This window comes from Cyprinodon variegatus, unplaced genomic scaffold (genome assembly GCF_000732505.1).
Source record: "Cyprinodon variegatus isolate N-32 unplaced genomic scaffold, C_variegatus-1.0 Scaffold136, whole genome shotgun sequence".
Taxonomy (NCBI): Eukaryota; Metazoa; Chordata; class Actinopteri; order Cyprinodontiformes; family Cyprinodontidae; genus Cyprinodon; species Cyprinodon variegatus.
Genome location: NW_015150589.1, coordinates 1,066,554 through 1,084,225, shown reverse-complemented (window position 1 = coordinate 1,084,225; position 17,672 = coordinate 1,066,554). Strand labels below are relative to the sequence as shown.

General features: G+C 44.5%; 1 protein-coding gene across 1 annotated transcript in view; it reads left to right on the top strand.

Moving 5' to 3' along the window:
• LOC107085898 (inaD-like protein) overlaps positions 1-17,286 on the top strand; it is a 30,484-nt gene extending 13,198 nt beyond the window's left edge. The window contains exons 4-17 of the mRNA XM_015376535.1: positions 1,127-1,333; positions 1,403-1,542; positions 1,932-2,094; positions 8,203-8,331; positions 8,463-8,789; positions 8,871-8,973; positions 9,500-9,588; positions 9,884-10,013; positions 12,041-12,163; positions 15,697-15,758; positions 15,832-15,888; positions 15,961-16,122; positions 16,529-16,597; positions 17,236-17,286. Coding sequence (XP_015232021.1) covers positions 1,127-1,333; positions 1,403-1,542; positions 1,932-2,094; positions 8,203-8,331; positions 8,463-8,789; positions 8,871-8,973; positions 9,500-9,588; positions 9,884-10,013; positions 12,041-12,163; positions 15,697-15,758; positions 15,832-15,888; positions 15,961-16,122; positions 16,529-16,597; positions 17,236-17,286 — 1,812 coding nt within the window. The remainder of the gene's footprint in view (positions 1-1,126; positions 1,334-1,402; positions 1,543-1,931; positions 2,095-8,202; positions 8,332-8,462; positions 8,790-8,870; positions 8,974-9,499; positions 9,589-9,883; positions 10,014-12,040; positions 12,164-15,696; positions 15,759-15,831; positions 15,889-15,960; positions 16,123-16,528; positions 16,598-17,235) is intronic.
• The last annotated feature ends 386 nt before the right edge of the window (positions 17,287-17,672 follow it).

The following is a 17,672-nucleotide window of genomic DNA, read 5'->3' as shown; positions in this document are numbered from 1 at the left end:
GCGTCCATCCATTCATCATCCATCCATCCATCCGTCTGGCCATCCATCCATCATCCATCCATCCATCCGTCTGGCCATCCATCCATCCATCATCCATCCATCCATCCATCTGGCCGTCGAACTATTTATCGTCTGTCCATCCATCCATCCGTCTGGGCGTCCATCCATCCATCATCCTTATGGCCATCGAACTATTTATCGTCCGTCCATCCATCCATCCATCCCTACAGGTTTAAAGTCAAACTGTCCTAAATTTCTCCCTGTGTAAATAATAAAACCTTCTTTGTTTGTAAATCGGTTCTGTCCAGAACCTCTGCTTGGATCTCTGATCTTTGATTTGAGTTTTGTTCTGTTTCAGACCTTTTTTATCACTTTTTTAAATGTAATGAAAATATTTGTTTTTACTTTGGATGGGCGTTTGATTTGTTGATCGGTTCATTTTTATCACCAGCTTCTCTTCTAGATGAATGAATCAATGAAACAGAAAATGAATCACCAGCTGCAGCCCCACCATTCTAGAACCGGTCCATTTGACCACAGCTTCTCCTGGTCAGGGTCGTTGGGTCTCTTCTGGCTCTATCCAGCCATGAATCAGATGAAACCAATGTGTCATAACTAGGCTCTGGGCTCCTCTTCCTGTCCATCTGCAGAGGAACCTCTGATGGATGTCAGAGGAACGTTTGGCGAAACACCTGATATCTTAAAGACAGGGAGGCAACACAGGAATGTCTGTTCTGGTTCTGATATGATTGGTTTCCCTGGTGCCTTCCCGGTCAGGACTGTGGAAGAGCTTCCTTTACTCCATACTTGCTCCTGATCAATATCCGTCCTTCCTGGAAGGTTGTCTTGGACAGAACTTGGTTCTATGCTGAACTTTCCGTTCCGACACCTTCTGTCTGTTTCCATAGAGATGGTCCGACCCGGTCCAACATCCTTCAGGGCCGACTCGGACCTTCTGAGTCTTCTTCCTTAAAGCCCGACCTATTAGCTGGAAGTCCTCGCTGATCCTGAACATGTTTTTTCCAGTTCAAATTAACATTTTAAGAAAATGTTTTGAATGAAATGTTTTTTTCTCTGATTGGTTCTGGGTTCCCCTAACTGCTCCGGTTCTGTTACTTTTCCACAGCTGAGCAGCATGCCTCCTGATGCCCGCAGTGACTTCAGCTTCTCCAGACGGGGCCAGCTCATTATGAGCGCCGTCGATCCGTCCAGTTGCTCCACTCCACCCCTTTCAGCCTCCTCCTCCACTCTGACCAATGGGTCGGCGCAACACGTCTCTCAGGCTCCGCCCACAGCTGACTACCTGCAGAGGTGGATCCTGGCTGCAGCAAAGGTAGGTGGAGCCTCTGCACACTCGCTGTCGGGGAAACGGCAAACATCTGAACTGTGGTTTTGTTTGCAGGGCCGTCAAACAGAGCTGATCAGCCTGACCCGGTCCGTTTCAGACGGGCTGGGCTTCAGCGTGGTCGGTCTGAATCCGACAGGAACCGCCAGTCAGGGCGTCTTCGTCAAACACATCCAGCCGGGAGGAATCGCCCACAGGTGAATTAGATTGTTCTGACCCAGAGGCTGAGCTTGGCAGGTTCTGTCAGCTGGAGCCAGCTCAGCGTTTTCTCTGGCTCCTGATTACCCGTTCATAACTCAAAAAGAACCACTGCAACAGAACCATTCTGACCCAAACAGAACCATTCTGACCCAAACAGAACCATTCTGACNAACAGAACCATTCTGACCCAAACAGAACCATTCTGACCCAAACAGAACCATTCTGACTCAAACATACAACCATTCTGATCCAAACAGAACAACTACAACACAACCGTTCTGACCCAAACAGAACCGGACAAACCTGAATTAGACGACCAGACCTATATAACATGTTCTAAACTTTTTCATGATTGGACTGGCGTTCTGACGGACTTCTTTTGCAGGGACGGCCGTCTCCGGGAGCGGGACCAGATCTTGGTGATAAACGGCAGCCCAGTAGAACCGGGGATGAGCCATCAGCAGGCGCTGAGCCTCCTGCAGCAGCCTGGGGAGACGCAGCTGGTGGTGGCCCGGGACTGGTCCCCTGAAGGAGGTCTGATCAACAAGGTAGGCAGCTGATGTTCTGAAGCTGCTCAGGCGGTTGGGGTCCATGGTCTTATTTCTTTCTAATTTCGTTTAGTTTTTACATGGTTTCTGGAAACTGTGATGTTGGTTGTTCTGACCCGCTTCCTGAGAACCAATATCGAGCCCAGATCCATGGGACTCAAACATCTAGAACTCTTCCCAGAAACATTTAGGTTCCGTTTGACTTTTTGGAGCACTGGACGCAGCCTTTAGAGACCAGAATCAGAACAGTTACTACAAATAGGAATTTGTGCAGCGAGACGGGCCTGGGCTCTGGTACTGAGCTTCCACCCACAGTCCAAAATGGTTTAATCGGTTTCTCATGCTTCCCCTGGTTCTGAATGGGTGAGCATCATGGGCAGTTCTAGACAGGGGCCAACGGGGGCCAGTGCCCCTGTAGATCACGTCCTGGCCCCTGTACGGAAGATATAATAATAAAAGAAGTTCTAATGATGATATGCGCTCTCATTTTTTTCTTTAAAAAATTCTGTTTTAATAATTATTTAAAGACAGTTAGGTGATAGCTTCAGTGGTAAAGGGATAGTGTCCCAGTTTTCAAGAGGGACAATCAGGAACTAGCTGTGGGTCTAGATACAGCCGAGGCTGTTGGAAAGTGGGGGCAAATTTGTGCGAAAACGGAGGGACATGAGGGCGAAAAAGAGCCGGGATCCAGGTGGAAAAAGGGTTCCAGCGTTCTCGTGCACCTCGCTCTACTAGCCGGTCCATCTTCACAAGTCGTTTTCCACAATGGCGGTCATACAAACAAAACAAACCGGAAGGTACCAAACAGGAAATACAGTACAGCGGATAGTGTACAGCGGATGTAGATATGACCAATCAAAGGCCTCCTGTCTGCAGCACTGTCTGCAGTCACCTACAATTTTGAAGAGGTCTGCGGAAGGGGCGGGAGCACATTCGCGTTCACTGCGACACACATGCGGACGACCTGGTTTCTGAGCATAAACCAGCCTGCTTAGCTATCTTCCATGTTTACTTGTCCCGACCACAGCCCCGCCCCCTCAGGGTCTGCTGACTCTCACTTTTCAGTTTTCAGCATTTTTTTTTTTCAGGGTCAGGCTGAATCTTGTTGCTTACAGTCAAGGTTGAAGTCCCCAAAGATTTTACTAAAGTAAGAGCAGCGCTGTTTTCACATTTCTCTACCCAAGTAAGGGTAGAAAGAAATCATCAAAGAAATAACATGATAAAATAAAAAATTATTTAGTAAACTGGCTCCTCAAGTACTTAGTAACTGTTGGTTCATAACATCAGATTTAAGATGTGAAGAAAGGATAAACAACTTCTAGCTAAAATATCTACTGCTAATTTAAATTTCACCTGATCTCAAGGTGGAAAGAGGAACCACAAAGAATATTACTTTAAGAAAATCAGAAAAATGTTGGAAAGTACATTCTTACCACCCACCTTAGGGTGAGTTGTACTTTTAATCTGAGAAGCAGCTGAAATTCAGGATGAGATAAATGTTTGATCCTTACATTTTTTCAAGAAGCTCAGAGTTATTTTCCTGGTTAATGTCCATTGGAGAAGAAGAAAAAAAAGGTGGAATGTTTTATGCATCATAAGAAAATGTGAAAAAAGATATTAAAGAAGGATTGCTGGGTTTGTTAAAATAATTTATTTTCTGGTTTTGATTCAGAGGTGATAAAGTCAGCAGTTTGTTTCCTGCTGGAACAGATTTTTTTTCCAGTCCTAGATTTTAATCTCCATGTTTTCCTGCTTTTACTCCTCAGTTCCACCTTAACATTAAAAACCAGTGAGAAGCCTTTCCTCTGTGGTCCTGAGGCTCCATCAGAGGCCTCAGCCAGAGGACATGGCTGCTCTGCACATGAACCAGACCTAGGTCCCTTCCTTTATGGTTCTGGATTTAATTGTTTCAGTCCTGACCCGAAAGCAGCAGAAGCTTAGACCGTTTGCTGAAATCAGCTTCATTCAGACTGGAGGTCACTTTGAGAGCGTCTGCATCTCATCAGAGAGAGACCTCCTGTTTGTGAGGAGCTGTGAGGCTGCTGACTTTGACTCGAATCATTTTTTATGACCTCAGAGGAAATGAAGTTAGCGCTGCACCAAAGGCGGCACTCCTGACACTCTGTGTTTGGATCCAAGAGGGAGAGCGATCGATGAATGTTGACATGACTGACGAGTCAAGCCTTGGCAGACAGGAGAACCAGACTGCGACGGGTCACTAGTTCTCATCTAGTTCTTCATTCGCTCCAGAAGCATCAGCAGATTCATTCAGATTTAAAGTCCTGATCCAGACACCAGGACCAGTTCTGGACTTTGATCAGTTCTCCAATGTCCTGAAAGGGTTAATCTGTTAGAACCTGCAGGCTCATATTTTAGCTTCCTGTCCAGAACATCCCAGCTGCTGTCCTCTGATCCATAAATGAAGTGAAGCTCCTTCCAGAGTCTGTTCCTAACCAGTTCTCCATGTGTTCTGATGGTTCTGCTCCTGGTCGTTGCTTCTCGGCATGGAGTGTCTGTCCATCAGGTTAAAGAGGGAAAATAAAAAACGCAAGCAGGTCATGTTACTGGGTCAAACTTGGTTCTTTTGGTGTCAGACATGTTTAAATGCGATGGATGCTCCCCCTGTGGTCACCTGAGCGGGCAACCTGTTGGTATAGTTGGACTAAGTATAAACGCTGCGTCATCAGTGTATCCAGATGTCAACTGGAGGAGAACCTGAGAGCTGAAGTTTCTAATGAACTGAGGAGGAGTTTCCCTCCAACTTTCTGCTCAGGTCCATTTATTTTAAGGCGTCTTCAGGGTTCTGTTCCCTCTGCTTTTAGAAGGCCTATAAATACATCCAGAACCAGGCCCATCCCAGTCCCTGCTGGGATAATATCCACTAAATAGACAGAAGCTGTAAAATCATCAGAGAGTCGCAGATTAATGGCTTTCTTTATGGGAGGCTTTTTTACAGCTGTTGGCTTCAGACGGTGGGAGCAGAATAAAAGCGGTCCGGCTGCGGCGGCCTGGCGGGTCGGACACACCTGAAGCTGCTGTGCTGGAGAGCGGCTGTAAACCTCCGGGACGGAGTCGTGTTTCTTGTCACGGCTCCATTAAGCGTGACCTCAATCCGAACGGGACATGAATAAAACGACAGCGGGAGGGTCGAGGGCCCGGAATGCAGAATGTGGCCCGGGTCCAACAGGCCCACAGGAGGAGGAGGAAACCAAACAAAAGGGACAGTGTAGTTCTGTGTGATAATGACGCAAATCATTACGGCTGAATTAAACCTGGGATCACCGGCTGCCATTAATAATCCATTTCTGCTCCCCTTAGATCCTGGTTTAAATGTCCATGTTCTATTTCCTGTCTTCTACTGGACTCTGTCCAGCAGCTCAGTTCCTTATGAAGTTATCAGTACTGGGTTCTGTTTGCTGAGGAGAACACCTCCTCCCTCCAGAACCAAGATGGCAGCAGGACTCATGTTAGCAAATCTGCATCTGCTGAAGGACAGGACTTCAGGGACGATGTCCTCTGGACAGAGGAGACATGTTTGACCTGCTGCGCTCCATATCTGGAGAAACCCAAACGCAAGATCAGGACAAACTCCTCATGACGACTGTCTGCATGGTGGTGGAGGTGTGATGGTTCCGTTCAACCATCCTGGAAGAAAGAGGATTCTATATGGAAGAAGGTGTTTGTCAGCAAACATCTGCTCCTTAAAAGACTCCTGACCTGGATGGCTCCTGATGGCCCGATGGCCCCGTTCTGTCGTTTTAGTGCTGTCTTGGGTAATAGATCCTTCCCTGGGAAACCTGTGAACTTCGGTTGGGAAGCAGAGCGTCCAGCTCCTCCCTGGGTTCAGGTTCATCAGACTGCAAGCTTCTGGAACCGACTGAAGGGGAGGTTTGTTTCTGTCCACAGGCAGAGCTGCTGTTCGGGTCAGGTTGGGAATAAGAAACCATGGGGGAAGGGGGAGGGGCGTACCTGCAGCTGAGAGGATGTTATCTTTGTGTTTTACTGGTGAAGTGACAACTTATTCCTGGCTGTTTTGGGGTTCATTTTAGTACTTTGTTTCTTACCAGTAAAGTGAGGACTCTCATGTAAAATGTTGAGTCTTGTGTAAAGAGAGGATATTTCCCCGGTACTGTGTGTGTGTGTGTGGCAGCAGGGTTAAAGCAGCTGTAATTACCTGCTGAGCTCTAAACAGCCTTTCACCTGGAAACCGATGACCAGCCGCCGCTCAGGTACGGCCAGCCAGCCTGCTGACCAATCAGCTCAGAGAAACACAGTCATGTGTCCCAGTTAGAAACAGCAGGGCCATTATTTACTGTTTGCATCTATTCCAGTCTGTCATGGCTGTTTGTTTATAGAAATGCAGCTCCTAGAGCCACTATGTCCGTCACTCAGTGGCTCTTCAGTTTCAGCCGTTCCTCTCATCTCTCATCCAAAAGCTGTTTATTCTCATCTCAAATGAGCTTAAATCCCGTCTATATTCATTGCTGCTTGAACTTCTCTTTAACTATTTTCTTTTCTTTTTTTTTCTGTCTCCATGCTCCTATAATGGGCTGCAGGACAAGAGCAAAACTCCTCTGACAGTAAAAACCGTTACATTAGTTCCCTACATTTTTGATTTCCTCTTTTCATACTTTTTCTGTACATTTTCTCCATCTACGTTGATGATGTGATGATCAGATCCAATTGGATGAACCTCAATTCTCTCCACTCTTCCTTTTTTTCCCATAATAGCTACATCCTCTTCCTGATTTAAGCCTCTAGGCTACCAGTAATAGAAGCTAAAAGGCTTCACTGTAGAAAAATAATGGATGAATGGTTAATTTAGTTTCTTTAATCCAGGAATTTTTCACAGTAGAAATTATGAAATGATTGAAAAAGTCTCCATCTGTGAATGCAGTTAAATCATTGAGTGCTTTGTATGACAAACACAAGGGTTTTTCAAATGTTTCTAAGTTGAAAAACAACTTTATTAGAGAATGTCTCTAATTGGAAAAAAACATTTTTTTAGAGGTAAAATAGTTATGTTAATGTCGTGATTATTATGAGACTTAGTGAAAAGCTGGGGGTGAAATGGTGTACATTCCTTCTCAGGCGGTTAGTTTGTGGTAACACTTTTGTAAGTAATTGTAATTGTAAAATAATACATGGAAAAATTATCAAATAACTTCAGTGCATGGTGTCAACACAGATTGACACGCTTTTGTGTCCAATTCACATATAAATGCAATTATCCTAAAATGAGGCATCTAACCAAAGAAGGCCTTTAAGAAGTCCTGTTTCAATTTTTATGTTGATCGCTGCTTTTCTGGTTCAGCACTGGACTGGTTTAAAGACTGCTTGAAGGACGGGCGCTATTTAGTTAAATCTGCATCAGAGACTTAAAGAAAATCACATGTGGTGTTCCCCAAGGCTCCACCTTAAGGCCTCCTCCTATTCAATATCTACATGCTCCTAACTCAGGTTATAACAACACATGTTGCTATAATTATGCAGACTGCAGTCAGCTTTATATTACGATGTCACCACTTTACTTTGTTTAACCAATCCAAGACTGATTAAATGCTTAGAAGACATCAGTGCATAGAAGGGACAAAATTGTATTCAGCCTAATCAAAACAAAACTGAAGTAAAGTATTTTTAGTCCAGAGTCAAACTTGGCACCAAGCTTCAGTTAATCTAGCTAGAGTCCAGCAATCAGATTACTGGGTGTAGTGATGGATTCAAACCTGAATCTTCAGAGGCTCAGAAGACAGGAACAAAGTCAGCCTTCTATCACCTCAAGAACATCTCCAGGATTAAAGGACTTATGTCTCAGCAGGATCTTGGAAACTAGTTCTGGTTGCAGATGCTTGTGAAAGCTTGTATTTTTTTGGCGAAATCTTGAATCAAATGAAGTTATGTAATGATAAGTTTTCAGACCAGATGTACTAAGGTAAATGTTGGATATCTTCCCACTATTTGGTATTTTCTTTCCTAATATTCACCCAGCAGATATTAGGGTATGTATAGATGGTTATAATGTCATAATAGTGTTGCTAAAAACCAGATTTAACATCTGAAACAGGAAAACCTCAGTCATCTCTGCTGCTGTCTGTTCTTCTACCGCAGGGTCAGTGGGGTCATGTCGAGGAGATCCAGCTTTTCAACGATGGATCCGGTCTGGGTTTTGGTATTGTCGGTGGAAAAACAACTGGAGTGGTGGTCCGAACGCTGATCCCGAACAGCGTAGCAGACAGAGTGAGTAATAGTTGGCTATTTTAATTTCTTTCTCTAACTCTGTATTTGAAAAATGTAACAACATTTTGAAACATGAAGTAGGTTTGTTTCTGCCGGTGCATTGATTGGCTTAACCCCCTTTGTCCAATCAGGACGGCCGTCTCCGAACAGGTGACCACATCCTGCGCATCGGATCGACCCCCACCAGCGGCCTCACCAGTGACCAAGTCGTCAAGGTGCTGCAGGCTTGTGGCAGTCATGTGACCATGCTGATTGCCAGGGACCCCCAAGGACAAAAAGCTGCTGCCTCGGCTGCACCTCCACCTCCTGATTCTGCCCCAATTGCTAATTTACCTCCACCACTTCCTGACTCCTCCCCCATTACCTCTCTAGCCCCACCACTGCCGGAGTCGGCCCCCATAACCTCTTTATCTCCCTCGTCTCCTCTAGCCCCACCTCAGCGTCAGCAGAGTAAAACGGTTAGCGCTTAGTTTGCCTTTTTAAATCATGGTTCTGTTTGACTGGCTTTACTCAGAGTTCTGTTTGGTTTTTAATTCTAGCCAAACTTGGAGGGATATGAGATCCACCAGGTTTCTCTTACCAAGAAGGAGGGCCAGAGCCTTGGCATCTCCATCATTGGCTTCAACCCCATGACGAGCCAAGGTAGGAATGTAGCATGACACATTGGCTGCACTTTAGGAAAGGATTCTCACTTTCTGGTGGATATCTAAACTTACCTTAACGAGAAAACACCATGATGAATTTAAATGTGATAATCAGAGCAGATATGGGATTAAATAAGCGGAGATAATTAAATACCAAAGATACCAGGTCAGACCTTCCTCTGCTGTTCCCCTTAAGGTGGGTAGACATTCCTCCCATCATAGCCTCTATTGTGACCAGATGTTCCTCTGTCCTAGCTCTTTTTTTAGATGGTTAGTTTTTTTACTACTCCTAAGATTTCCAATAGAGAGACTGTTTTGGCTAGCCTGAGCTTTACCGTTCTGAGTTTAAGGAACCGGACACTGTCATAGTCCAGAGACCAACAGATTGATCAATTTAATGAATTTTTGCCAAAGCTGCCAATGTTTACCAAGATAAAACTTGTGAAAGATGTTTAAGTAAACTATTTAAGTTTTTCTGAAGTAAGTGATGTCTTTTTATGCTGTATGTGTGTTTCTGGTCTCAGATGCGGTGGGTGTGTTTGTAAAGCATGTGGTTCCTGGCAGCGCTGCGGATCAGAGCGGAAACATCCGGGTTCATGACAGACTGCTCGCTGTGAGTCCCTGATCGTTTGTTCTGTTTATCCACACCTTTTTATTCTCCCTATTGTCTAGTTTTTACCCTTTTTCTTAGAAACTTCATGAAGCATGGAGGACACTGCTGCTCCAGCCTAGTTTGGGATTTCTGTTGAAGTTTATAGATAAAATGGCTCATAAATATGATTTGGTTTGCTGGGATGATTTGTTGAAGGTGTTATATGTTTGTTTAAGTGGAGCAGAACCTCTGGATGTGGATATTCTTTAGTGTTTTATCTGTTTTCACTCCTTTGCATCTTGTCTTCTCCGACCAGCTGGATGACATCAGTCTCCACGGTATGACCAATCAGGAGGTTCTGGAGGTGATGAAGCAGACGGGTCAGACTGTGGTTCTGACTCTGGTCCGGAAGAAAGCCAAAGGCCTGGAGAGATCCCTGGATAAAGGTAGGGAGATGAACAGAAGGTAGATTAATGCCAGCAGACAGGAAGTCCTAACCACAGAATAAAACAAGCATGGGATTAACAGCTGAGCAGGATTTGGTTCTGAAACAGGAGAACAGTCTTTAAATGTTCATGCTCAGGTTTAATTAAAATGTTGCTTCTATGCTTCATCTGATGTCTTTCGTTTTAGACATCCTTTCAGCTTAGATGGAACATCTAGAGGTAATCCAAGCAAGCAGGAGGTTCTAATGGGACAATGCTGATCTTTGAGGGCTGCAGATTCGAATATTCTCTATTCCTTTGCAGTAGAAGTGACTGGTTCTGATGGTTCTATTTGGATGGGTCTGAATCCACCTCCATATCAGCTACCTATGTTTGATTTATACTGAAATCCAAAGAAAGAAAAGGAAGAAGATGGTCCAGCTGGGAGCTCTGGGTTGTGATGCATTTAAAGAATAGAGAAAAATCCGACTTTTCACTGTCTGACCTTCAGATTGGGGATTGGGGGAAGAACAACCCAAGCTCTTCCAGTGATTAATGCAGTGAGCTGTAAAATGCTGATTACGGTTACCATGGTGACAGGTAGGGATGCAGAAAGCAGCCATGACATCTTTATCAGAAAACTGACGCAGTCATCTTTACTCACTCGGTTTGTTCAGAGAAGCGATCAGCTAGTCTGGTCCCATCAGGTTCTGGCCTGAATGCCGAGTTGATTTACAAAGATCTGATCCTGTTTTCATCAGTGGCCAAGAGGATCATTAGGATAAAAACTGCTTCTCTGTTAAGTTCGGTCCCCCTCCCTCTCAGACGGTTCCTCCTGGATGGGTAGAACTTATCGGAGCGGTTCTTCCTCACAGACGGATTAAGATGACAAATTTGTTTACAGCCGGGTGTAATTTTCCCAAACTTTGCAGACCGTTCTTCTTCTTTCTGCTCCTGCAGTGTCTGCAGAGATTAATTTGTTGGGTCCAGGGTCATTTTTTACCCGCACGGCGCTGGGCCGGCTGCCCGCTCCGATCCGCCTCTGGGCCACAGAAAAACAAGTTAAGGAGGAGAGGGAAGAGCGCCGCGCTCAGCTCTTATCTCCACCACACGTCCTTTTGTTTCATTACGGAGGAAACCCAGCCTGGAAATTGTTTTGAACTTCCTCAGCTTCTGTTATCTGCATGAAAACAAGCTGCTTCTGGATTCATGGCCACTGCTGATCAGTCAGTCAGGAGGTCAAAAGGTCCGAGTGGGAGCGGTTCAGGTGTGCTCACTCACCCCGGTCCAGGCAGAAGCTCAGAAAGCCATTAAACCTGACACCAGCCGGTTCTGGATGTTATTTCTATGTGTGACCCAAAGCTTTTGTAGTGACCTTCCTTCATATCATTTAATTTATGGAATGTCATCTTTTTTCTTATCTGTGTAAGTCATATATATATATTTTTTTATAATTTTTTCCGTTTTTTCTTATGTATAATTTAAACTGAATTATCCAGATTTTTGGACCTGTTCGGTTGTGCAGTTTATCAATGAAGTCTGAAAATCTCATGTTTGGAACTGAGCTTGGTTCTGTTCATGGACTTTCTGGCCTTAAACGGGTCTCTGAACACGTCCAGAACCTCTACCTGCAGACATGGTTTCCATCTGTTCTGGGGATTTTTTCCTGTCCAGAACAACAATCCCTGAGTTCTGCAGACTTAACATTTTATTCTCGACCCAAAGATGTAGAAACCTCCACTAATCTTAATCTGCTGGAACAGAAACCAGGCAGTTCTGTGAGGACGGTCCACAGTGACCCAGGGAGGCTGTAGGTCACAACTGATCCGCATCAGGCTGCAGACTGTGGTTCTGATTTGTGATGTCTTTCTGGTTTCTGTTGGAAACCTTTTCAGTTAGAAATGTTCTCCCTGCCTCCTTCAGATCTACGTCTGGACCTTCATCAGCTGGAGGGAAAACGTACAGAAAGTTCTGAAAATGTTCTATTAACTGTTTTCAGGTTATCCAGAAGTTGTTCCTCACAGGTTTCCCTCCTCTCTGTGTTTCAGTGGAGCGGGCGTCAGTCCGCGGGTCTCGGAGGAATCTGGAGATGAAGGCTCCACCCTCGATGTCCGGCTCCATGTTGATGAAACCGGATCCAACGCATCTGAACTCGGCACCACTAAATGGAGGTTAGAACCTTTGGTTTATGGTTCTGCGCTGAACTGCTGACCTCATCTCTCTCACTGAGATGTTCCTATAATCTTTCCATCTGGACCTTCATGTTGTTTGTTCACAGCAGTTTGTATCAGAGACAAACTGGGTTCTGCAGTTAATATCATGTTTTGGTCCAATTCATTTGAACATCATTTGGACGGTCAGTGTTGCTCCCCTCCTTTGAACTGGGAAGCTCTATGCAGTGTATTTTTGAGAACGATCTTAGATTTAGTCTTAGTTTTGGACTTGAGGATTAAAACTATTGTTACTTTTAGTCACATTCCAGTCATTACTATACTTGATTTATAGAATTCAAATAAACTTTTTTAATAATTGATGCCCTACTTTATACATAAATGTCTCACAAAAGTTGTGAAAAGTTGTGAAAATAGCAGATCTAGTTCAACACATCATATTGGTTAAAATAGCAGACAGACAAGCTAACAAAATGTACAATAAAGGAATGGTTTTAGACATAAAATGTTTTCATCCAAAAGCAAACCCTTCCTGATCTACTATGAATTATGCATTACACACAGATCAATAAAATCTTCATTACTCCTAAAAAAGCAAAGAACAAAAACATTCTTTGGAAATTTTAGCTTTGTTTCTTCAATTTACCGTTTGGTTACCGCCTCTCAGGGGTCAAAATAGATTTAAATTCATAGGGGTTTGATATAAAAAAAAAATAATACAAAGAGACCCTATATAATTGCCTTATAATGCCATGGCAATCTGGACCTATATTTCATTATCTTAACTAAAATGTTGAAATCTTCAAATAGATAGAAACAAGAACATTGAGAGAGACATTTTCAAAGATCTATGTACATTTTCATCTTGGGCTTTATCCAAAAATAAACAGAATGCAATAAAATATTTGCTTTGGATATAATTTAGGGATTCCTTTTGGTAGAAATAAAAGACGGTTTTGCGTTGCCTCTTGTGAGCTGGAAGAAATCAAATCTTGATAGTTAGACAAAAGGTTTTTCTACGCTTGGCAGAGGATGATCAGCCCCATACAGTTTATTAAGTAGCAGGAAGAGCCGTACTGCTGAGAGCAAACCATCAGTGTGAAGTAAAAAGCACAGACTCTAAGCTAAGCTGCGCGAAGACGCATTTCTGCAGTACAGCTATAAAAGCAGAGTTTAGAAAAGCAGAGTTAAGTCGCAGTTTTGGACATTTCCAGCTAATTTTCACTTCCTGCTGCCACGATCCATCTGTGGTGATACAGAATTTTCACCGCTGCACGGCAGGTGGGCGGCTTGACCAAACAGGACGCAGCATCACGGCTGATACTGCTTAGCAAATTACAGCATAATGATGCAATGTCTGACAGAACACCCACCAACATTTTTACTTCTTCTCGTTGCGTCAACTAAAACTCACACCCATGTCTTGTCATGGTTCTTGTCATCGAAGATCCATGTTTAGCTTTTCAGTTGTCGTTAAGGAAAACCAGCTGATTGCATCGAATCATTGATTTGCAGGATTGGCTCCACCTGGATGAGCTTGTGGTGACAGAATATGTTTTCTTAGATTTCATCATTTACTTTACAGCAATCCCTCCCACCAAGCATGCTTGTGGCAACAGTGGAGAGAAAACTACCTTTTAACAGGAAGAAACCTCCGGCAGTACCAGGCTCAATGTGAGGGGCCAAGGAGACTTGGGATCAAGAAGACCAAAGCAGACATACAGAAAGAAGCACAGATATAAAAGGAACATAGAAGCACTTATTCATAGATACTTTTTATGTTAAAGGTAACGTTAAACTAGCTGCTCAGGTGGCTTTGTGAAAGAAACAGTTAAGCGGACGAGCTCTGAGCCACCTTTCATGTCAAGGAATGAAAGTGAGCACATCTGGTTAGTTACAGTCCCCAGGATATCTCTCTGATGGACATTGATCAGAAAGAGGACACAGATTCAGCGTTTTTTATAAAAATCCCAATATATTGAAAATATTGCTTTGTAGTTTTTTTGTTGCCATCTCTGTTATTTTTATAGCACCCAAATTAATTTTCAGTCACTTTTCAGTTTAAAAGGGGAATGCTTAGCTTAGCGCAGTGGTTAGCGCACACAACCCATGTACGGAGGCCTTACTCCTCGACGCAGGCGACCCGGGTTCGAATTCTGCATGTCTCTACCCCTCTCATACCCCCTTTCCTGTCAGCCTACTGTCCGGAAAACGAGCAACTAGTGCCATAAAAACTCCAAAAAAAAAAAGGTTTGGGTCAGCACTGGAGAGGAGGTTTATGTCTCTGAATCTCATCTTTAACACCTTCTTGGTTACTCTCAGGGGTTCCTCCGCTCTGCAGATCAGTCTGAGAGAATTTGATGTAAACAAGTTAAACATATCGGTTCCCTTTAAACAGAACATTCCTAAACGTGGAGCTTTTTGATCAGAACAAGGCGGCGCTGAGGCCTGGGAGCTTTTATGGAGCAGCAGGTAAAGACTGGGGCTCCTGGGATTGGCTCCACTGGTTCTGTTCCTCTTTAGTCTGATGTTCAGCCGTCAGAAAGCGTCCGAGCCGTCTGCAGCCTCCCTGGGATGTATTGCTAGGCTAATTCAGCCAAACGCTGCAGATTAATTTACTGTGAGGAAGCCGGGGTTAGCAATGCTAATTTAATCAGCCTGTTGTAGCGGCGCTGACAAACACCTGAACGCCAGGAGACGGATCAGCGCAGGTTCCTCCCAGCCTGGAGTCAGAGTCAGAGAAATCAGAACCGACCGCCTGCTTTCATGTTCACACAGAGACTGTCGCTCTGCGGCTGAGCGGTCATCAGTTCAGAGAACCGCCTCATTTATTAAACAAACTGGGCCAAACAGGTTTTGCTTACTGCTCAGATTTGCAGCAGCTGCTTGGAATTCTAAAGAGCCGATCCGGAGGTCCGTCCGTCTGTCCGTCACTGCAGCAGGCCGCAGGAACTTTACAAACCGGTCCAACTCAGACCCAGTTCAGTCCAGATGAGTCTGGTTCATTCTAACATTTATTCAGACCAAATTAGCTCCGCTCCAATAAAGTCCTGATTACAGGCAGAAACATTCACCATCACTGCTGGTCCGGTTCTATTCTGCCCAGAACACAAAGCTCTGAATTTATGTTTTTAATCAGAGAGCCTGCAGACCTGAGTGGATCATCGAGAGGTCAACCCTACGGGTCTCGTCTCTGCAGGTTCTGATCTCGTGTTGTCCGATTTGTTTACTACTTTCTAATTGAACCTCGTTCAGTCCAGAAAGTTCAGACAGATTATCCTTTAAACCAGAACCAGTTCTAACCGACAAGAACTGACAGAACCTCCAGCACACAGACATGATCTTATTAATGTCTGACCTTTAGAGAATAAAGGGTCCATTCTGTCAGAGCAGAGGAGGACCCGACCCAAAGCAGCAGCAGAAACTCTGTCGTAGATGCAGGCGCTTGTAGTTGGACCTTCTGTCAGTACTTCAGCAGGACCTTTCTGGATCCAGTCCGGTTTATAGATACCTGTGTGTGTTTCTGTGTCCAGCCTCTGATGCAGAGCTCCGGGCTAAATGGGAGGCCGCTCTCGGACCTCAGTACCAGGTCTTGGTGAGTCACAAACACGTGAATTCAGATGGTTCTGCTTCTTTGGATGACCTGACCTCAGCCTGTCTGGTTCCAGGTGGTGAACTTGGATCCTGTCATAGAGGACGATGAAGAGCTGCAGAAATCTTCCAAGGTGAAGATCCGAGTCCCAGATGGATCCCGGCTCCGGTTCTGCTCCTGACTAAACTCTCCATGTTTTCTCCAGCTGCTGCCGATCCACATCCTGCGTCTGGGTGTCGAGTTGGACTCATTTGACGGTCATCACTACATCTCATCAGTGGCCCCTGGGGGCCCGGTGGACAAACACGGCGTTTTAAGGCCTGAAGATGAGCTGCTGGAGGTAACTGTCTTCCCACGGGATCTGCGGGTTTTTACACAGAGAACTGGTTCAGAAACAAACCCGATGAATGATTTCCTCTGACTGCTGAATCTAAGAGTTAGCTTTGTGGCTAATCTCTGAACTGCTCTACATCACATCCAGTCTGGACAGGTTTTAAGCTCACACTCCTACTGGGCTTTGTATTGGCGTTCTGGATTGGGAACGCTTTAGTTTTTAGATTGTTTTACATACTCCTGCACAGCAATGCTGTGTTTTATAGGAAAAAAATACTCTGACCATCGGCCGGTTGTGCTTCACAGACCATCCGCCACTAAAGAGCTGGTTATACTCCCTCAGCAGTGTGTCGCAGTGAGCTTGTCGCAGGTATGACGCAGATATTTTTGATTTATGCCCAGTTTGAAAGTGTGGTCTGCGCTGTTTTTCCACACCACAGCGCAAGAGGGGCAATCACAAACTAGCCGTGGGTCTAGATACGGCAGCGGCGGTGGGGAAGTTGGGGCAAGTTTGTACAAAAACAGAGGGACATGAGGGAGAAAAAGGTGCAGGGATCCAAGTGGAAATGAGGTCCCAGCATTCTTGCGCACCATCTTCACGAGTCAATTTCCGGTCATACAAACCAAACAAGCCGGTAAGGTACCAAACAGGAAATACGCATAGTGTAGAGCGGATGTAGATTTGACCAATCAGAGGCCTCCTGTCTGCAGTCACCTACAACTTTGGAGAGGTGCAGCAGAGTGTCTGCGGAAGGGGTGGGGGCATATCTGCGTTAACTGCGACACACACGCAGATGACCTGGTTTCTGAGTATAAACCAGCCTTAAGAGTGACTCTAAGGGCATGACAGAAACACACAGTGCTGCTGTTTAAATGGCCAATAATTACATTAAAAAGCACTGCTTTAATATTAATTTAGGATATAAGCATTCCATAAATTTGATTCATGCATCTCACGTCACTTTATAATTTTATTGTTTATCAAATAGAAATATTGCACCTTCTTTATGTATTGGATTTATGGCACCTTTGGCTTTCCATACCTGCTGCAGTTCAATTGTTCCTGTTTACAAACATCCGCCTGTGTGAAAAGCTTTGGTCAGATGAGTTTCCACAGCGGGATTCTCTCTTTACCGCTGACCACCAGGCTGATGCTGGAGGACAGCGGAAGATGCACCTGGTGGTAGCCTCAGTCTAGAGCCTGCTGGAAAAGCTGCCTTAAAATTACAGGCTGCAAACATTTCAGTCGCTGAATCCAAGCATAGAATTGCAACAGACTGGAGACCCCCTGAAAATACTTAATCACTCAATTAACACAATCTATTTATTTACACTGTTAAATCAAGTTATTCTATCTATTTTTATGTACATCTTTTACATTTATATTTTTAAAAGATATGAAAGACCTACAATCATGCAATTTTTTTTATCAGACGCATAATTATTTAATTGTGGGTTTTAGAATTTAATGGTCTATTCCAGGGTTTCCGAAACTGTTGGTCGGGACCCCTGGAGGGTCGTCAGACACAAAGTGGTGGGGTTTCATATTCCTCCGGATGTAGTCCCTGAGGTAAATGGAGGAAG